Below are 13,109 nucleotides of genomic sequence, written 5' to 3'. Positions count from 1 at the left end.
GTTTACCATTTCACCCAACTGCCCAGTCTTGTTGTTTAAGGTTGTGCAGATCCTGCAGTGCCTGAAGGTGCTTGGCTGAGGGGATGGAGGGGGGCTGAAATCCAGCCAGAGACTCCATTCCTGTGGCTTCCTTTTTCCAGGAGGTACTGTTTTAAATTTACCCAAAGGCTCTATCTGGTCTCTGTACACAGTGGCCCTGTGTACAGAATATCCATCTCTCCATCTAACCTTCTAAACAAAGAATACTAGGGGCAAAAGTAAGAGCTGGATGTGTCTTTGCATCTGGATCCTGCTGGCCAACTCAGTGCAGACTATGTGCTTAACCATGTCCTGCAAATACTCTAAGAGAGATGACTTGTTTTGGGAAATTCCTCTTTTTTTAACCTTCTCCTCACTCCATTTTCCTATTTAGTGTTAGCTGGTCAATTTTCCTGAGCATGCTTTTTGAGCTGAATGGTGACTGAATGGTGATATACATACTGTCATCTTTCTTTGTTGTTTATCTACATTTCTCTGCATTTCCATTTTGATTACCCTTATAATTCTGCTTCAAGGGGAAGAAGAAATTGCCTATATCCATCACTGGCCCTTCAGACTTGTCTTAAAGCTTTATCTCTTTGAGGTTTGTTCTGTTTTTTTGTTTGATTAGAGATCTCTTTGGGGCAGTGAAATGCTCACTACTTAAAAAGAGGTGAATTGGTTGAAGGAACAGAAACCCACTCAATCTGACTCATGTAAGGCTGCTGGGAGTCTCATAAGTTCCAGACATACAGCTGAGCCCTTCTTACATGGAAAGTTCTCAGGCAGCTGTTCTGGCTTTCTTCCTCTTTGTGGACTGCTTGGGTTCTTCTTTGCTTCACTCTGGACATTGCCTCCATTCCTTTGATTTTCTTTAAACACTGCCTTTGTCTGCATACTGATCAGCCTGCAAGTGGCAAAGATGGCAACTAGTACCTAATCTCACTGGATTCTCTGCAGGTCCACAGGATGTCTGTACTGTAATCACTTGGGGAACTTAAAAAAAAAAAATGTTTATATGCCTCAAACATATTCTGAGTCAGTAGGTCCAGAGTCCTAGAATCTATATTTTAAGACTATTCCCCAGCAGGAATTCCCAGACCCCTCCATAATCATAAGAGGGAAGAAAGGAAAGTGAGTGAATGATGAAATAGATGAACCAGATCCTAGCATCCACTTGTCCCCAACATAGCTCCTTTTCTTTTTCCCTTTGCCATTCCTTGTTATTGATCTTCCTATCCAAGGAGATATTCTAAGAAATTGAAAACAAATATTGAAGAATAGAATGGTTTTCATTAAAAGCAGCAGTATTGTAGCAACATTTTTTAGCCTAGCTTGGTGGATGGGCAGTCCAGTTAGGCAGTGGGCCATCTATCCCTTATCAAATCAGAGCCAATTTGTTGATCTTGGATGCTCCTATAAGTGTAAGACGGGGCTGGGCATTCCTGAGAAACACCTGAGGCCTTAGACCCACCCTAATAACTTTGAAAACTTACGTACTTGTGGTGGCAGCTGTCCCAAGAGTCAGACTCTCTACCTGGGCAGGTGATGTATGACCTCACAACTTCAGTGCCTGTCACTCTCAAACCAGCTTACACAATGTGTCTGTGTCTTTAGTTCAGGATCTTTAGAGAGAATCTTGTCCATAACCAGCCAATCAGGAGCATACTCTGGGATTAAGGGTCAGAGCTGACTTTGAGAAGGGCATTAAGTGATAAGTGCATTGCAAGCTTTCTTTTGGTTGGCTTGCAAAATAGGATTAAGTGAATATTTGTAATCCCTTTTCATTTTGGTTATTTCTTAGGTAACAGAGGGATTATATTCCTAAATCAACTATAATGAATTTTTTGTATGTCAGAAACTACAAATATGACATCAGCCTAATTTTACATGTGAAGTAAATGCCATGTACACTATTTAGGATATTTATCAAATAATTTCATGGCAAACATTATCATCGTTTCTTCATATTTTAATAACAAAATGTATATTATATTAAGTTGTAAATAAAGTAACACAGATTATTATTTAATATGCTTAAAATATAATGTCATATACTTTGTTGTGCCTGCATATGTAAAGGGTTGTAGCAATTTGATTCTGAGACCTCAATATAAGTAATGGAAGCCATTACTTTATTTAATAACTTTGTCTATTGTAGAATTTCAGAGACATTTGAAGACTTTACATGGGTATTAATTACATAAAGTATGCAAAGATAAACATTTTTAACCAAGATAGAGCACACAAAAAAGCTGTATACTACATTTCTGTGTACAAAGCAGTTAAGCCCAAAGGGTATAATGTCAGTACATTAGGGTTGGTTTAAGAACACGTGTTATTTTATACCTTTAATTATGAAGTATCAAGATAGTTAATCTGACTTTTAAAAATTATTTTATTTTGTTTTTCCAGATCCAATCCCTCTGTGGAACTTCTAAACATCTTCTGTTAGTGGAAACGTTGTTTTCTACACAATGAAGTCAACATCTTAATTTAAACCAGCATTCATGTGGTTCTGATTCATCTGCTATGGTTCATGAAGGTTGAGATCTAAGGCGTACAGGGTCTTTTGCGATGACAATATGACTAATAGTAAAGGAAGATCTATTACTAACAGAACAAGTGGTGGTCCAAGTAGTGGAGGAGGTTTTGTAGACTGGACTTTAAGTTTAAATACAATTCAATCTGATAAGTTTTTAAACTTACTGTTGAGTATGGTTCCAGTAATTTACCAGAAAAACCAGGAAGACAGGCACAAAAAAGGAAATAGCATTTGGCAAGATGGGTTATCAACTGCAGCACAAACTTTTAGTAATAGATCTGAACAACACATGGAATATCACAGTTTCTCAGAGCCATCTTTTCATGGCAACAGTGGGCACACGCCATCAAGCTGTAGCCAAAAGTATGATGACTACGCCAACTACAATTATTGTGATGGAAGGGAGGCTTCAGAAACTACGGCCATGTTACAAGATGAAGATGTATCTAGAGATGGTGATGAAGATGTCATTGTGGAAGCAAACCAGAAATTACCAAAGGAGTCCAGTGGTGTCATGGCACTGCAGATACTTGTGCCATTTTTGTTAGCTGGCTTTGGAACAGTCTCAGCTGGCATGGTTTTGGATATAGTCCAGGTGGGTTTTCATCTTTGTTTAACTTCACTGTCTTTGTTGTTTAAAGCGCTTTGTGTTGGTTACTAATCTCAAACATTATATTTAGATTTAATTTATCCCTTAGTTAAAATGAACTGATGCTGACTTTGGTGAAGAATCTGCTATTTCTGTTTTTTTGTTTGCTTTCCTTTAGAAGTTCTAAGAGAATTGTCTCATTCTGACCATAAAGTAACTTTTCATAAAATATTAAATAGTAAAGTAAGCCCCAATTGGGTAAATCAGCTAAATGAATAACTCAATAAATGTTATATTTAAATACATCCTTATTTTAAAAATAAAAATTAATATATGCTCATTAAAATGAATTCGGACAATGCAGAGGATTAAATAAAAGATAAGTCTTTCCTATTCCTCATCTCCAAACCAAAACTCTCTTCCCCTCCAGAGGTTACCATTGTTAAGAGTTTGCTGTATATACTTGCAGACTTTTTTCTATGCTTATATACATGCATATGTGCAGTCTTTTTTCAAAAATAAAAATGAAATGCTATATATATTTTTCTGCAGCTTATTTGCATTGCTTATTAATGTATCTTGGACATCTTTCCAAATTAGTATAACAAAGATATTCAGCATTTTAAAAAGAGTGCTTGATATTTCCATTGTATATATACACCAAAATTTACTTATTCATTCTCCCATGCTGGTGCTATAACAAATATCCTTATAAATTTATCTTTACACACTCATACTAATTTTTTCATAGGATAGATTTTAAAAATGGGATTGCTGGGTATTAGGGCAGCTGTATGTGTTTAAAATTTTTATAGGTATTGTCAAATTGACTTTCAAAAAGTTTGTACCAATTTGTAGTCCTGCCATCAGTATATAAGTACTTTTATCTATCCGTACCCTTATCAATATTGGATATTCTTGATCTTTTTCATTTTTGCCAATTGATAGGAAAATGTTATCATATTTTAATTAACATTCTTTAATTATTAGTAATGTCTTAGCATCTTTTCATGTGTTTATTGGCCATTCTTACCTTTTGTGTGACTATTTCTTATATACTTTTTTGTATCTTTTATCTATTTAAAAAATGGGTACATTACTTATTGACTTGTAGGAGTTCTTAATGTAGTATTATATAAAATTACAAAATTACCTATTATATAATTGCCTTTCTAAAGCAGTAAATTGTTAAAAGGTGGCATTCTGTTACTATCAGTTTTCATTCATCAGTCAGAGAAAGCTTGGCTCTGGGAAAGGGTTAGAAACATTATCCTCATGGGCCTTTGTCTTTCATTGTTTGCTCCCTAAAAGAAACCTCAGGTTATCTGTGACTCTAAGACACTTTTAAACAGATAACATTTTTATATAAATGGAAAATGTACATAAATAGAAACATAATTTTTCCACCATCAGATGGAGAAAAGATATGAAAAGATACACTGTGTTAAGTGTATTGAATTTTTGAATAGACTGTAATACTCTAGGGAGACCAAACCTATCTGTCCACTTGAAATATAATTGTTTCAAATTATTACCAGAGTATCATAGCTGCTAAAATGAATATGCTGTTTTGGGTTGACTTTTTTTTTCTTCATATACCAGTTATGCTGAAGAAACACTCATCACTTAGCTATAGGATGGTAATATCTATAGGAAAAATATGTTAGAGTGTAGATTGTTAAGCAGAATATTTACATAGTTCATTATGTACCTTCCTCTGGTGCATGTTCACTTATTTCTTGATGCTATTTGAGAGAAGAGCACGTATGTAATTGGGAAAAGTTCCTTTTATGATTTTATGAACTTTAATACTGCTAGCCCTAAGGACTTTATAGTGTTAAACTTCAGTGTTAAAAATCATAAAGACATAATGTAAATGTTTTGAAAGATTTCATTTGAATGAGGTTTTAAAAACTTTTAAATTGTGAAATTGAAAACATACAGGGTGAAAACAAACAGCTCAGTGAAAACAAAAACATACAGCTCAGTGAATTTTCATAACACAAACAACCATATAACCATCACCTGTGTCAAGAAATAGACTCTTAAAAAAAAAAAAAAGAAATAGACTCTTACCTATCTATACTTCATTAGTGCTCCCTTCCAATAGCTTCCTTTTTTCCTCCATCACCAAAGATAATCAATAATCTGATTTTTATAAGAACTTTTTTGTCTTTATAAGCATGTATTATTAAGCACCACTGCTTGGTTTTACTTAATTCTTTTCAGAATTTATCCAGTGGAAGTATAGAGTATATATTCTTTTATGTTTGCGTTTTTTTGGTCAACATTACATAAGTTTTAGGAAACTGTTGTTCATTTATTTTTATTGCTGTGTTGTAATCCAGTGTATAAATACATCACAATTTATCCATTCTACTATTTTTTAAAATCCATTCTACTATTTTTTTAATCCATTCTACTGTTGACGGACATTGGGCCTAATGGTGTTTCCAGGCTCTTGCTGTACGTGTGCATGCATTTCTCTTGGGTATATATGTAGAAATGGAATCTCTAGGTCTTAGAATATGCAGATATTTAAATGTAGCATTTGTCAAATGGTTTTCCAAAGTGGTTGTACCAATTTACAGACTAATATAGCAGTATATGAGAGGTCCAGTGCTCTATATTATTATTTATACAAGGTATCAAAAGTCTTTTTGATTTCAGAAATTCTGGCATATGTGGGGTGGCATCTCATTGAGGTTTTAATTGGGATTTTCCTGATGACTAATGATGTTTATTGACCATTTGGATATCATTGGTGAAGTTTCTTTGCCCATTTTCTATTTGATCGTTTATCTTTGTCTTATTGATTTATAGGAGTTATTTGCATATTCTGGATGTAAGCCTTTTAGTTATATGTATTACAGAATTCTTTCCCCTCTGTGGCTTGCTTTTTTACTCTCTCAATTGTGTGTTTGGATGACCAGAAGTTCTTAATTTTTATACAGTCCCCTTTTCCCTACTTTTCTATGGTCTGTGCTTTTCGTCTCCTGTTTAAGAAATCTTTCCATACCCTGTGAATTAAGATATTCTCTTATAATAGCTCCTTGAAGCTTTGTTTTGCCTTTTACATTTAGATCATTCCCTGCCGGGAGTTGGTTTTTGTACAGAGTGTGAGGTAGAGGTTATATTTTTTCCTTTCCACATGGATTTCCAATTATCTCTACACTGTTATATAACCAAAATATTTGTTATAAATATAAATATTTTCCCATTTATGTGTAGTCAACTTCTGGGCTCTCAGTTCTGTTCCTTTGGTGTATTTATGTCTCTTGTCGTGAATGCCACACCATCATCATTACTCTAGTTTATAAATCTTGATATCTTAGAGAATGTTCCCTTTTTATTCTTCCTGAAGAGTGCTTTGGTTATTCTTTTCCCTTTGCATCCCTATGTATGTTTTAGTATAAAACCTTGTCAGTTTTCAAAAAAAGTAGTAGCGATTGTGATTCAGATATACTAAGGGGGAGAATTGACTCTACACTGTTTAGTCTTCCAACACAGGTATGTGGAATAATAGCCTCCATTTATTTAGGTCATCTTTAATTCCCCTCATTGATGTTTTACAGTTTCTGAACACAGGTCTTTTACATTTTTAGTTGGGTTCGTTCTATTTATTTTGCTTCATATATCCCAGACTCAGAGCTAAAGAAGCCGGCAACCAAGAAATGCCAACAAGGGCAGACAAAACAAAACAAAACCAACAAAAGCCTGCTCTTTGTGACTAGGAAAGGGTCACCCTAGCAAGACAAAACAGTTTTAGACAATAACTGTTCTACTCTAGCCAAGCACTACAGAAAAAACCATGGCCTCACCCACATCCACATCAGCAAAGGCCCAGCGGGGAGCCTGGAGGGCATTCTGCTAAGTGAAATAAGCCAGATAGAGAAAGACAAATATTGCATTGTATCACTTACATGTGGAATCTTAAAAAAAAAAAAAGTCAAACTCATAAAAACAGAGAGTAGAATGGTGGTTGCCAGGGCCTGAGGAGGTGAGGGAAATGGGGAGAAGTTGGTGAAAGGGTACAAACTTTCAGTTACAAGGTAAGTATGCTCCGAGAATCTAATGTACAGCATGGTGACTGTAGTTGATAATACTGTATTGTATACTCGACATTTGCTAAGAGAGTAGATCTTAAGTATTCTCACCAAAAAAAAAAAAAAGTAACTCTGTGAGGTGATAGATATGTTAATTAACTTGTTGGTGGAATTCCTTTCATAATGTATATCAAGTCATCATACTGTACCCTTAAAATATATTACAATTCTATTTGTCAATTATACCTCAGTAAAGCTTAGAAAAAATGAGCAAAATATACCAAAAGCAAGCAGAAGAAAGGAAATAATAAATATAAAAGCAAAAATCAATGAAATTGAAGGCAGGAAAACAGTAGAAAAAAGTCAGTGAAACGAACATCTGGTTCTTTGAAAAGATCAATAAATCTGACAATTTGTAGCAAGACTGACAATGAAAAAAAAAGAAGACATAAATTACCAAGATCAGAACGAAATAGGGGATATCACTACAGATCCTGTAGACATCAAAAGGATAGTAAAGAAGTACTACAAACAACTCTGCACACGTAAATTTTACAACTTAAAGTGGGCCACTTCCTCAAAAAACACAATTACCACAATCCACCCGAAATGAAGTGGATAACTTGAATAGCTCTATACTTATTAAGGAAATTGAGTTCATAATTTTAAAAACTCCCAAAAAAGAAATCTTCAGACACAGATAGTTTTACCTGAAAATTCTACCAAATGTTTAAAGCAGAGTCAACACTAATTCTACACAAGCTTTTCTGGAAAATAGAAGAGGAGGGAACACTTACCAATTCATTTTAAGAAGCTGGTATTACCCAGATACCAAACCAAAGACCCAAAAAACCTACAGACCAATACTTTTCCTGAATATAGACCAAAAAAATCCTTAACAAACATTGGCAAATAGAATTTAGCAACATATAAAATGAATTATACACCATGAAAAATGAGGTTTATTCCAGGGATGCAAATCTTGTTCACTATTTGAAAATCAATATAATTCACCATATTAATAGGCTAAAGAAGAAAATCACATGACCACGTCAAATGATACAGAAAAAGCATTTGACAAAATTCAACACCCATTCATGATAAAAAAAAAAACTCAAATAAGTAGGAATAGAGTGGAACTTCCTCAACATTATACTTAATTTAATGATGAAATACCGAATGCGATTTTCCCCTAAGATCAGGTACAAAGCAAGGATGTCCACACTCATTACCTTGATTCAACATAGTGCAGTAAGTCAAGAAAAGGAAATAAAAGACATACAGATTGGAAAGGATGAAATAAAACTGTTCCTATTTGCAGATGACATGATTGTCTACTAAGAAAATCGCAAGGAATCTACCAAAACAAAAACAAAAACAGAAAACAACTCCAAGAACTGATAAATGAGTTCAGTAAGGCCCAGGATACACAATACATACAAAAAATAAATTTTATTTCTAGCAATGAGTATGTGAACGTTGAGATTAAAAATACAATAACATTTACTCAAAAAACCAACACCTAGATGTAAATCTTAGAAAACACATACAGGATTTGTACGCTGAAAGCTACAAAACACTGATGAAGGTAATCAAGGAAGATCTAAATAAATGGAGAGACTTGCCATATTCATGACTTAGAAGACTCAACATAATAAAGATGTCAGTCCTCCCAAAACTGATATACATGTTTAACAGAACTTTAAAAACCTCCACAAGATTTTTTAATAGAATAAATAATATTAAAATGTATACGCAAAGGGAAAGAAAATAGAATTTTCTTTTTAAAAATCAAAACAAAGTGAGAAGGATCAGTTTACTTGATTCCAAGCTTATTAAAATGACCACAGTAATCAAGACTGTGGTATTTGGTGGAGGGATAGACACGCTTAAACTTGACACCAAAAGTGTGATCCATAAAATGAAAAATGGATAAATTGGACTTTATCAAATAAAAATTTTGTTCTGTGAATGACCTTGTTGAAAGGATGAAAAGCCAAGTTACAGAGAGAAAGAAATTATTTGCAAACCACACATCTGGCAAAAGGCTAGAATAAAGAACTCTCAAAAACTCAACATTTTAACAAAAACAGCCCAGTTAGAAAATTGGCAAAAAAAAAAAAAAAAAAAGCATAGAGACGTTTCACAGAAGAATATGTACAGATGGCAAATAAACTTGAAAAGATATTTAGTATCTTTAGCCATTAGAGGATCGCAAATGAAAACCACAATGAAATATCACTGTGTACCTATCAGAATGATTATAATAAAAAATAGTGGTAGTATCAAATGCTGTTGAGCATGTAGAGAAAAGGTATCACTCATATATTGCTGTTGGGAATTTAAAATGACACAGCCGCTGTGGAAAACACTTTGACAGTTTCTTTAAAAAAAATAAAACCTAAACATTAACTATCATACAACCTAGGAATTGCATTCCTGGGCATTTATTCCAGAGAATGAAGACTTATGCTAACACAACTCCTGTACGTGAATGTTTACAGCAGCCTTATTCATAATAGCCAAGAACTGGGATACACGCCACAAGTCCTTCAACAGTCAAATGGTTTAACAAACTCTGGTAAATCCATATGATGGGATACTACTCAGCAACAAAAAGGAATGAACTGTTGACACATGCAACAATCTAGATGAATCTCCAGAGAATTATGCTGAGTGGAAAAAGCAAATCTCAAAAGGTTATACATATTATATTCATTTATAAAAATTCTTGAATCAACATTTTATGGAAATGGAGAACAGATTAGCAGTTGCCAGGGATTAAGAAGGGGCTGGGAGTGGAGAAAAGTGGACATGGCTATAAAAGGGCAACAGGAGGAATCCTTGTGGTGATGGAAATGTTCTGTATCTTGACTATATCAATATCAATATCCTGGTTGTGAGATTGTCCTAGAGTTTTGCGAGGTATTAGCATTGGGGGAAACTGGATAAAGGATACATGGGATCTCTCTATTATTTTTAATAACCGCAAGTGAATCTATAATTATTTCAAAAAGTTTAATGAAAAACATAATGTATGTATCTGGTAAAGCATATTTAAGCTGTATGAAACAATACATAATGGAGAAAGAAGTCTCCTTTTTTTTTTAACATCTTTATTGGAGTATAATTGCTTTACAATGGTGTGTTAGTTTCTGCTTTATAACAAAGTGAATCAGTTATACATATACATATGTTCCCATATCTCTTCCGTCTTGCATCTCCCTCCCTCCCACCCTCCCTATCCCACCCCTCTAGGTGGTCACAAAGCACTGAGCTGATCTCCGTGTGCTATGTGGCTGCTTCCCACTAGCTATCTATTTTATGTTTGGTAGTGTATATATGTCCATGCCACTCTCTCACTTTGTCACAGCTTACCCTTCCCCCTCCCCATATCCTCAAGTCCATTCTCTAGTAGGTCTGTGTCTTTATTCCTGTCTTGCCCCTAGGTTCTTCATGACATTTTTTTCCCCCTTAGAGTCGATATATATGTGTTAGCATACAGTATTTGTTTTTCTCTTTCTGACTTACTTCACTCTGTATGACAGACTCTAGGTCCATCCACCCCACTACAAATAACTCAATTTCATTTCTTTTTATGGCTGAGTAATATTCCATTGTATATATGTGCCACATCTTCTTTATCCATTCATCTGATGATGGACACTTATGGTTGCTTCCATGTCCTGGCTATTGTAAATAGAGCTGCAATGAACATTTTGGTACATGACTCTTTTTGAATTATGGTTTTCTCTGGGTATATGCCCAATAGTGGGATTGCTGTGTCGTATGGTAGTTCTATTTTTAGTTTTTTAGGGAACCTCCATACTATTCTCCATAGTGGCTGTATCAATTTACATTCCCACCAACACTGCAAGAGGGTTCCCTTTTCTCCACACCCTCTCCAGCATTTATTGTTTCTACATTTTTTGATGATGGCCATTCTGACCGGTGTGAGATGATATCTTATTGTAGTTTTTTTGTTGTTTGTTTGCAGTACGTGGGCCTCTCACTGTTGTGGCTTCTCCTGTTGCGGAGCATAGGCTCTGGACACGCTGGCTCAGCGGCCATGGCTCACAGGCCTAGCCACTCTGCGGCATGTGGGATCTTCCCAGATCGGGGCACGAACCCGTGTCCCCTGCGTCGGCAGGCGGACTCTCAACCACTGCGCCACCAGGGAAGCCCCTCATTGTAGTTTTGATTTGCATTTCTCTAATGGTTAGTGATGTTGAGCATCCTTTCATGTGTATGTTGGCAATCTGTGTATCTTCTTTGGAGAAATGTCTGTTTAGGTCTTCTGCCCATTTTTGGATTGGGTTGTTTGTTTTTTTGATATTGAACTGCATGAGCTGCTTGTAAATTTTGGAGATTAATCCTTTGTCAGTTGCTTCATTTGCAAATATTTTCTCCCATTCTGAGGGTTGTCTTTTGGTCTTATTTATGGTTTTCTTTGCTGTGCAAAAGCTTTTAAGTTTCATTAGGTCCCATTTATTTATTTTTGTTTTTATTTCCATTTCTCTGGGAGGTGGGTCAAAAGGATCTTGCTGTGATTTATGTCATAGACTGTTCTGCCTATGTTTTCCTCTAAGAGTTTGATAGTGTCTGGCCTTACATTTAGGTCTTTAATCCATTTTGAGTTTATTTTCATGTATGGTGTCAGGGAGTGTTCTAATTTCATACTTTTACATCGACCTCTCCAGTTTTCCCAGCACCACTTATTGAAGAGGCTGTCTTTTCTCCATTGTATATTCTTGCCTCCTTTATCAAAGATAAGGTGACCATATGTGTGTGGGTTTATCTCTGGGCTTTCTATCCTGTTCCATTGATCTATATTTCTGTGTTTGTGCCAGTACCATACTGTCTTGATTACTGTAGCTTTGTAGTGTAGTCTGAAGTCAGGGAGCCTGATTCCTCCAGCTCTGTTTTTCTTTCTCAAGATTGCTTTGGCTATTCGGGGTCTTTTGTGTTTCCATACAAATTTTGAAATTTTTTGTTCTAGTTCTGTGAAAAATGCCAGTGGTAGTTTGATAGGAATTACATTGAATCTGTAGATTGCTTTGGGCAGTATAGTCATTTTCACAATGTTGATTCTTCCAATCCAAGAATCTGATATATCTATCCATCTATTTGTATCATCTTTAATTTCTTTCATCAGTGTCTTATAATTTTCTGCGTACAGGTCTTTTGTCTCCTTAGATAGGCTTATTCCTAGATATTTTATTCTTTCTGTTGTAGTGGTAAATGGGAGTGTTTCCTTAATTTCACTTTCAGATTTTTCATCTTTAGTGTATAGGAATGCTAGAGATTTCTGTCCATTAATTTTGTATCCTGCTGCTTTACCAAATTCATTGATTAGCTCTAGTAGTTTTCTGGTAGCATCTTTAGGGTTCTCTATGTATAGTATCATGTCATCTGCAAAGAGTGACAGCTTTACCTCTTCTTCTCCGATTTGATCCTTTTATTTCTTTTTCTACTCTGATTGCTGTGGCTAAAACTTCCAAAACTATGTTGAATAAGAGTGGTGAGAGTGGGCACCCTTGCCCTGTTCCTGATCTTAGTGGAAATGATTTCAGTTTTTCACCATTGAGGACGATGTTGGCTGTGGGTTTCTCATATATGGCCTTTAGTATGTTGAGGAAAGTTCCCTCTATGCTTACTTTCTGCAGGGTTTTTATCATAAATGGGTGTTGAATTTTGTCGAAAGCTTTCTCTGCATCTATGGAGATGATCATATGGTTTTTCTCCTTCAATTTGTTAATATGGCATATCACATTGATTGATTTGCATATATTGAAGAATCCTTGCATTCCTGGAATAAACTCCACTTGATCATGGTGTCTGATCCTTTTAATGTGCTGTTGGATTCTGTTTGCTAGTATTTTGTTGAGGATTTTTGCATCTATGTTTCTCA

At 35.2% G+C, this 13,109-nt stretch overlaps 1 protein-coding gene across 1 annotated transcript in view; it reads left to right on the top strand.

Annotated features, from left to right (window-relative positions):
- The window catches only part of SLC41A2 (solute carrier family 41 member 2), a 132,627-nt gene that overhangs the window by 20,241 nt on the left and 99,277 nt on the right, over positions 1 to 13,109 (top strand). Inside the window, exon 2 of the mRNA XM_022599802.3 lies at positions 2,434 to 3,158. Within this exon, the coding sequence (XP_022455510.1) occupies positions 2,604 to 3,158 (555 nt within the window). The 5' untranslated portion in view covers positions 2,434 to 2,603. The remainder of the gene's footprint in view (positions 1 to 2,433; positions 3,159 to 13,109) is intronic.

The sequence above is a fragment of the Delphinapterus leucas genome, chromosome 11 (genome assembly GCF_059928025.1).
Source record: "Delphinapterus leucas isolate spDelLeu-1000000601 "Yukka" chromosome 11, BTC_Dleu_Yukka2, whole genome shotgun sequence".
NCBI classification, from domain to species: Eukaryota; Metazoa; Chordata; class Mammalia; order Artiodactyla; family Monodontidae; genus Delphinapterus; species Delphinapterus leucas.
The sequence above is the reverse complement of the archived record's forward strand: the minus strand, read 5'-3'. Positions and strand labels throughout refer to the sequence as shown.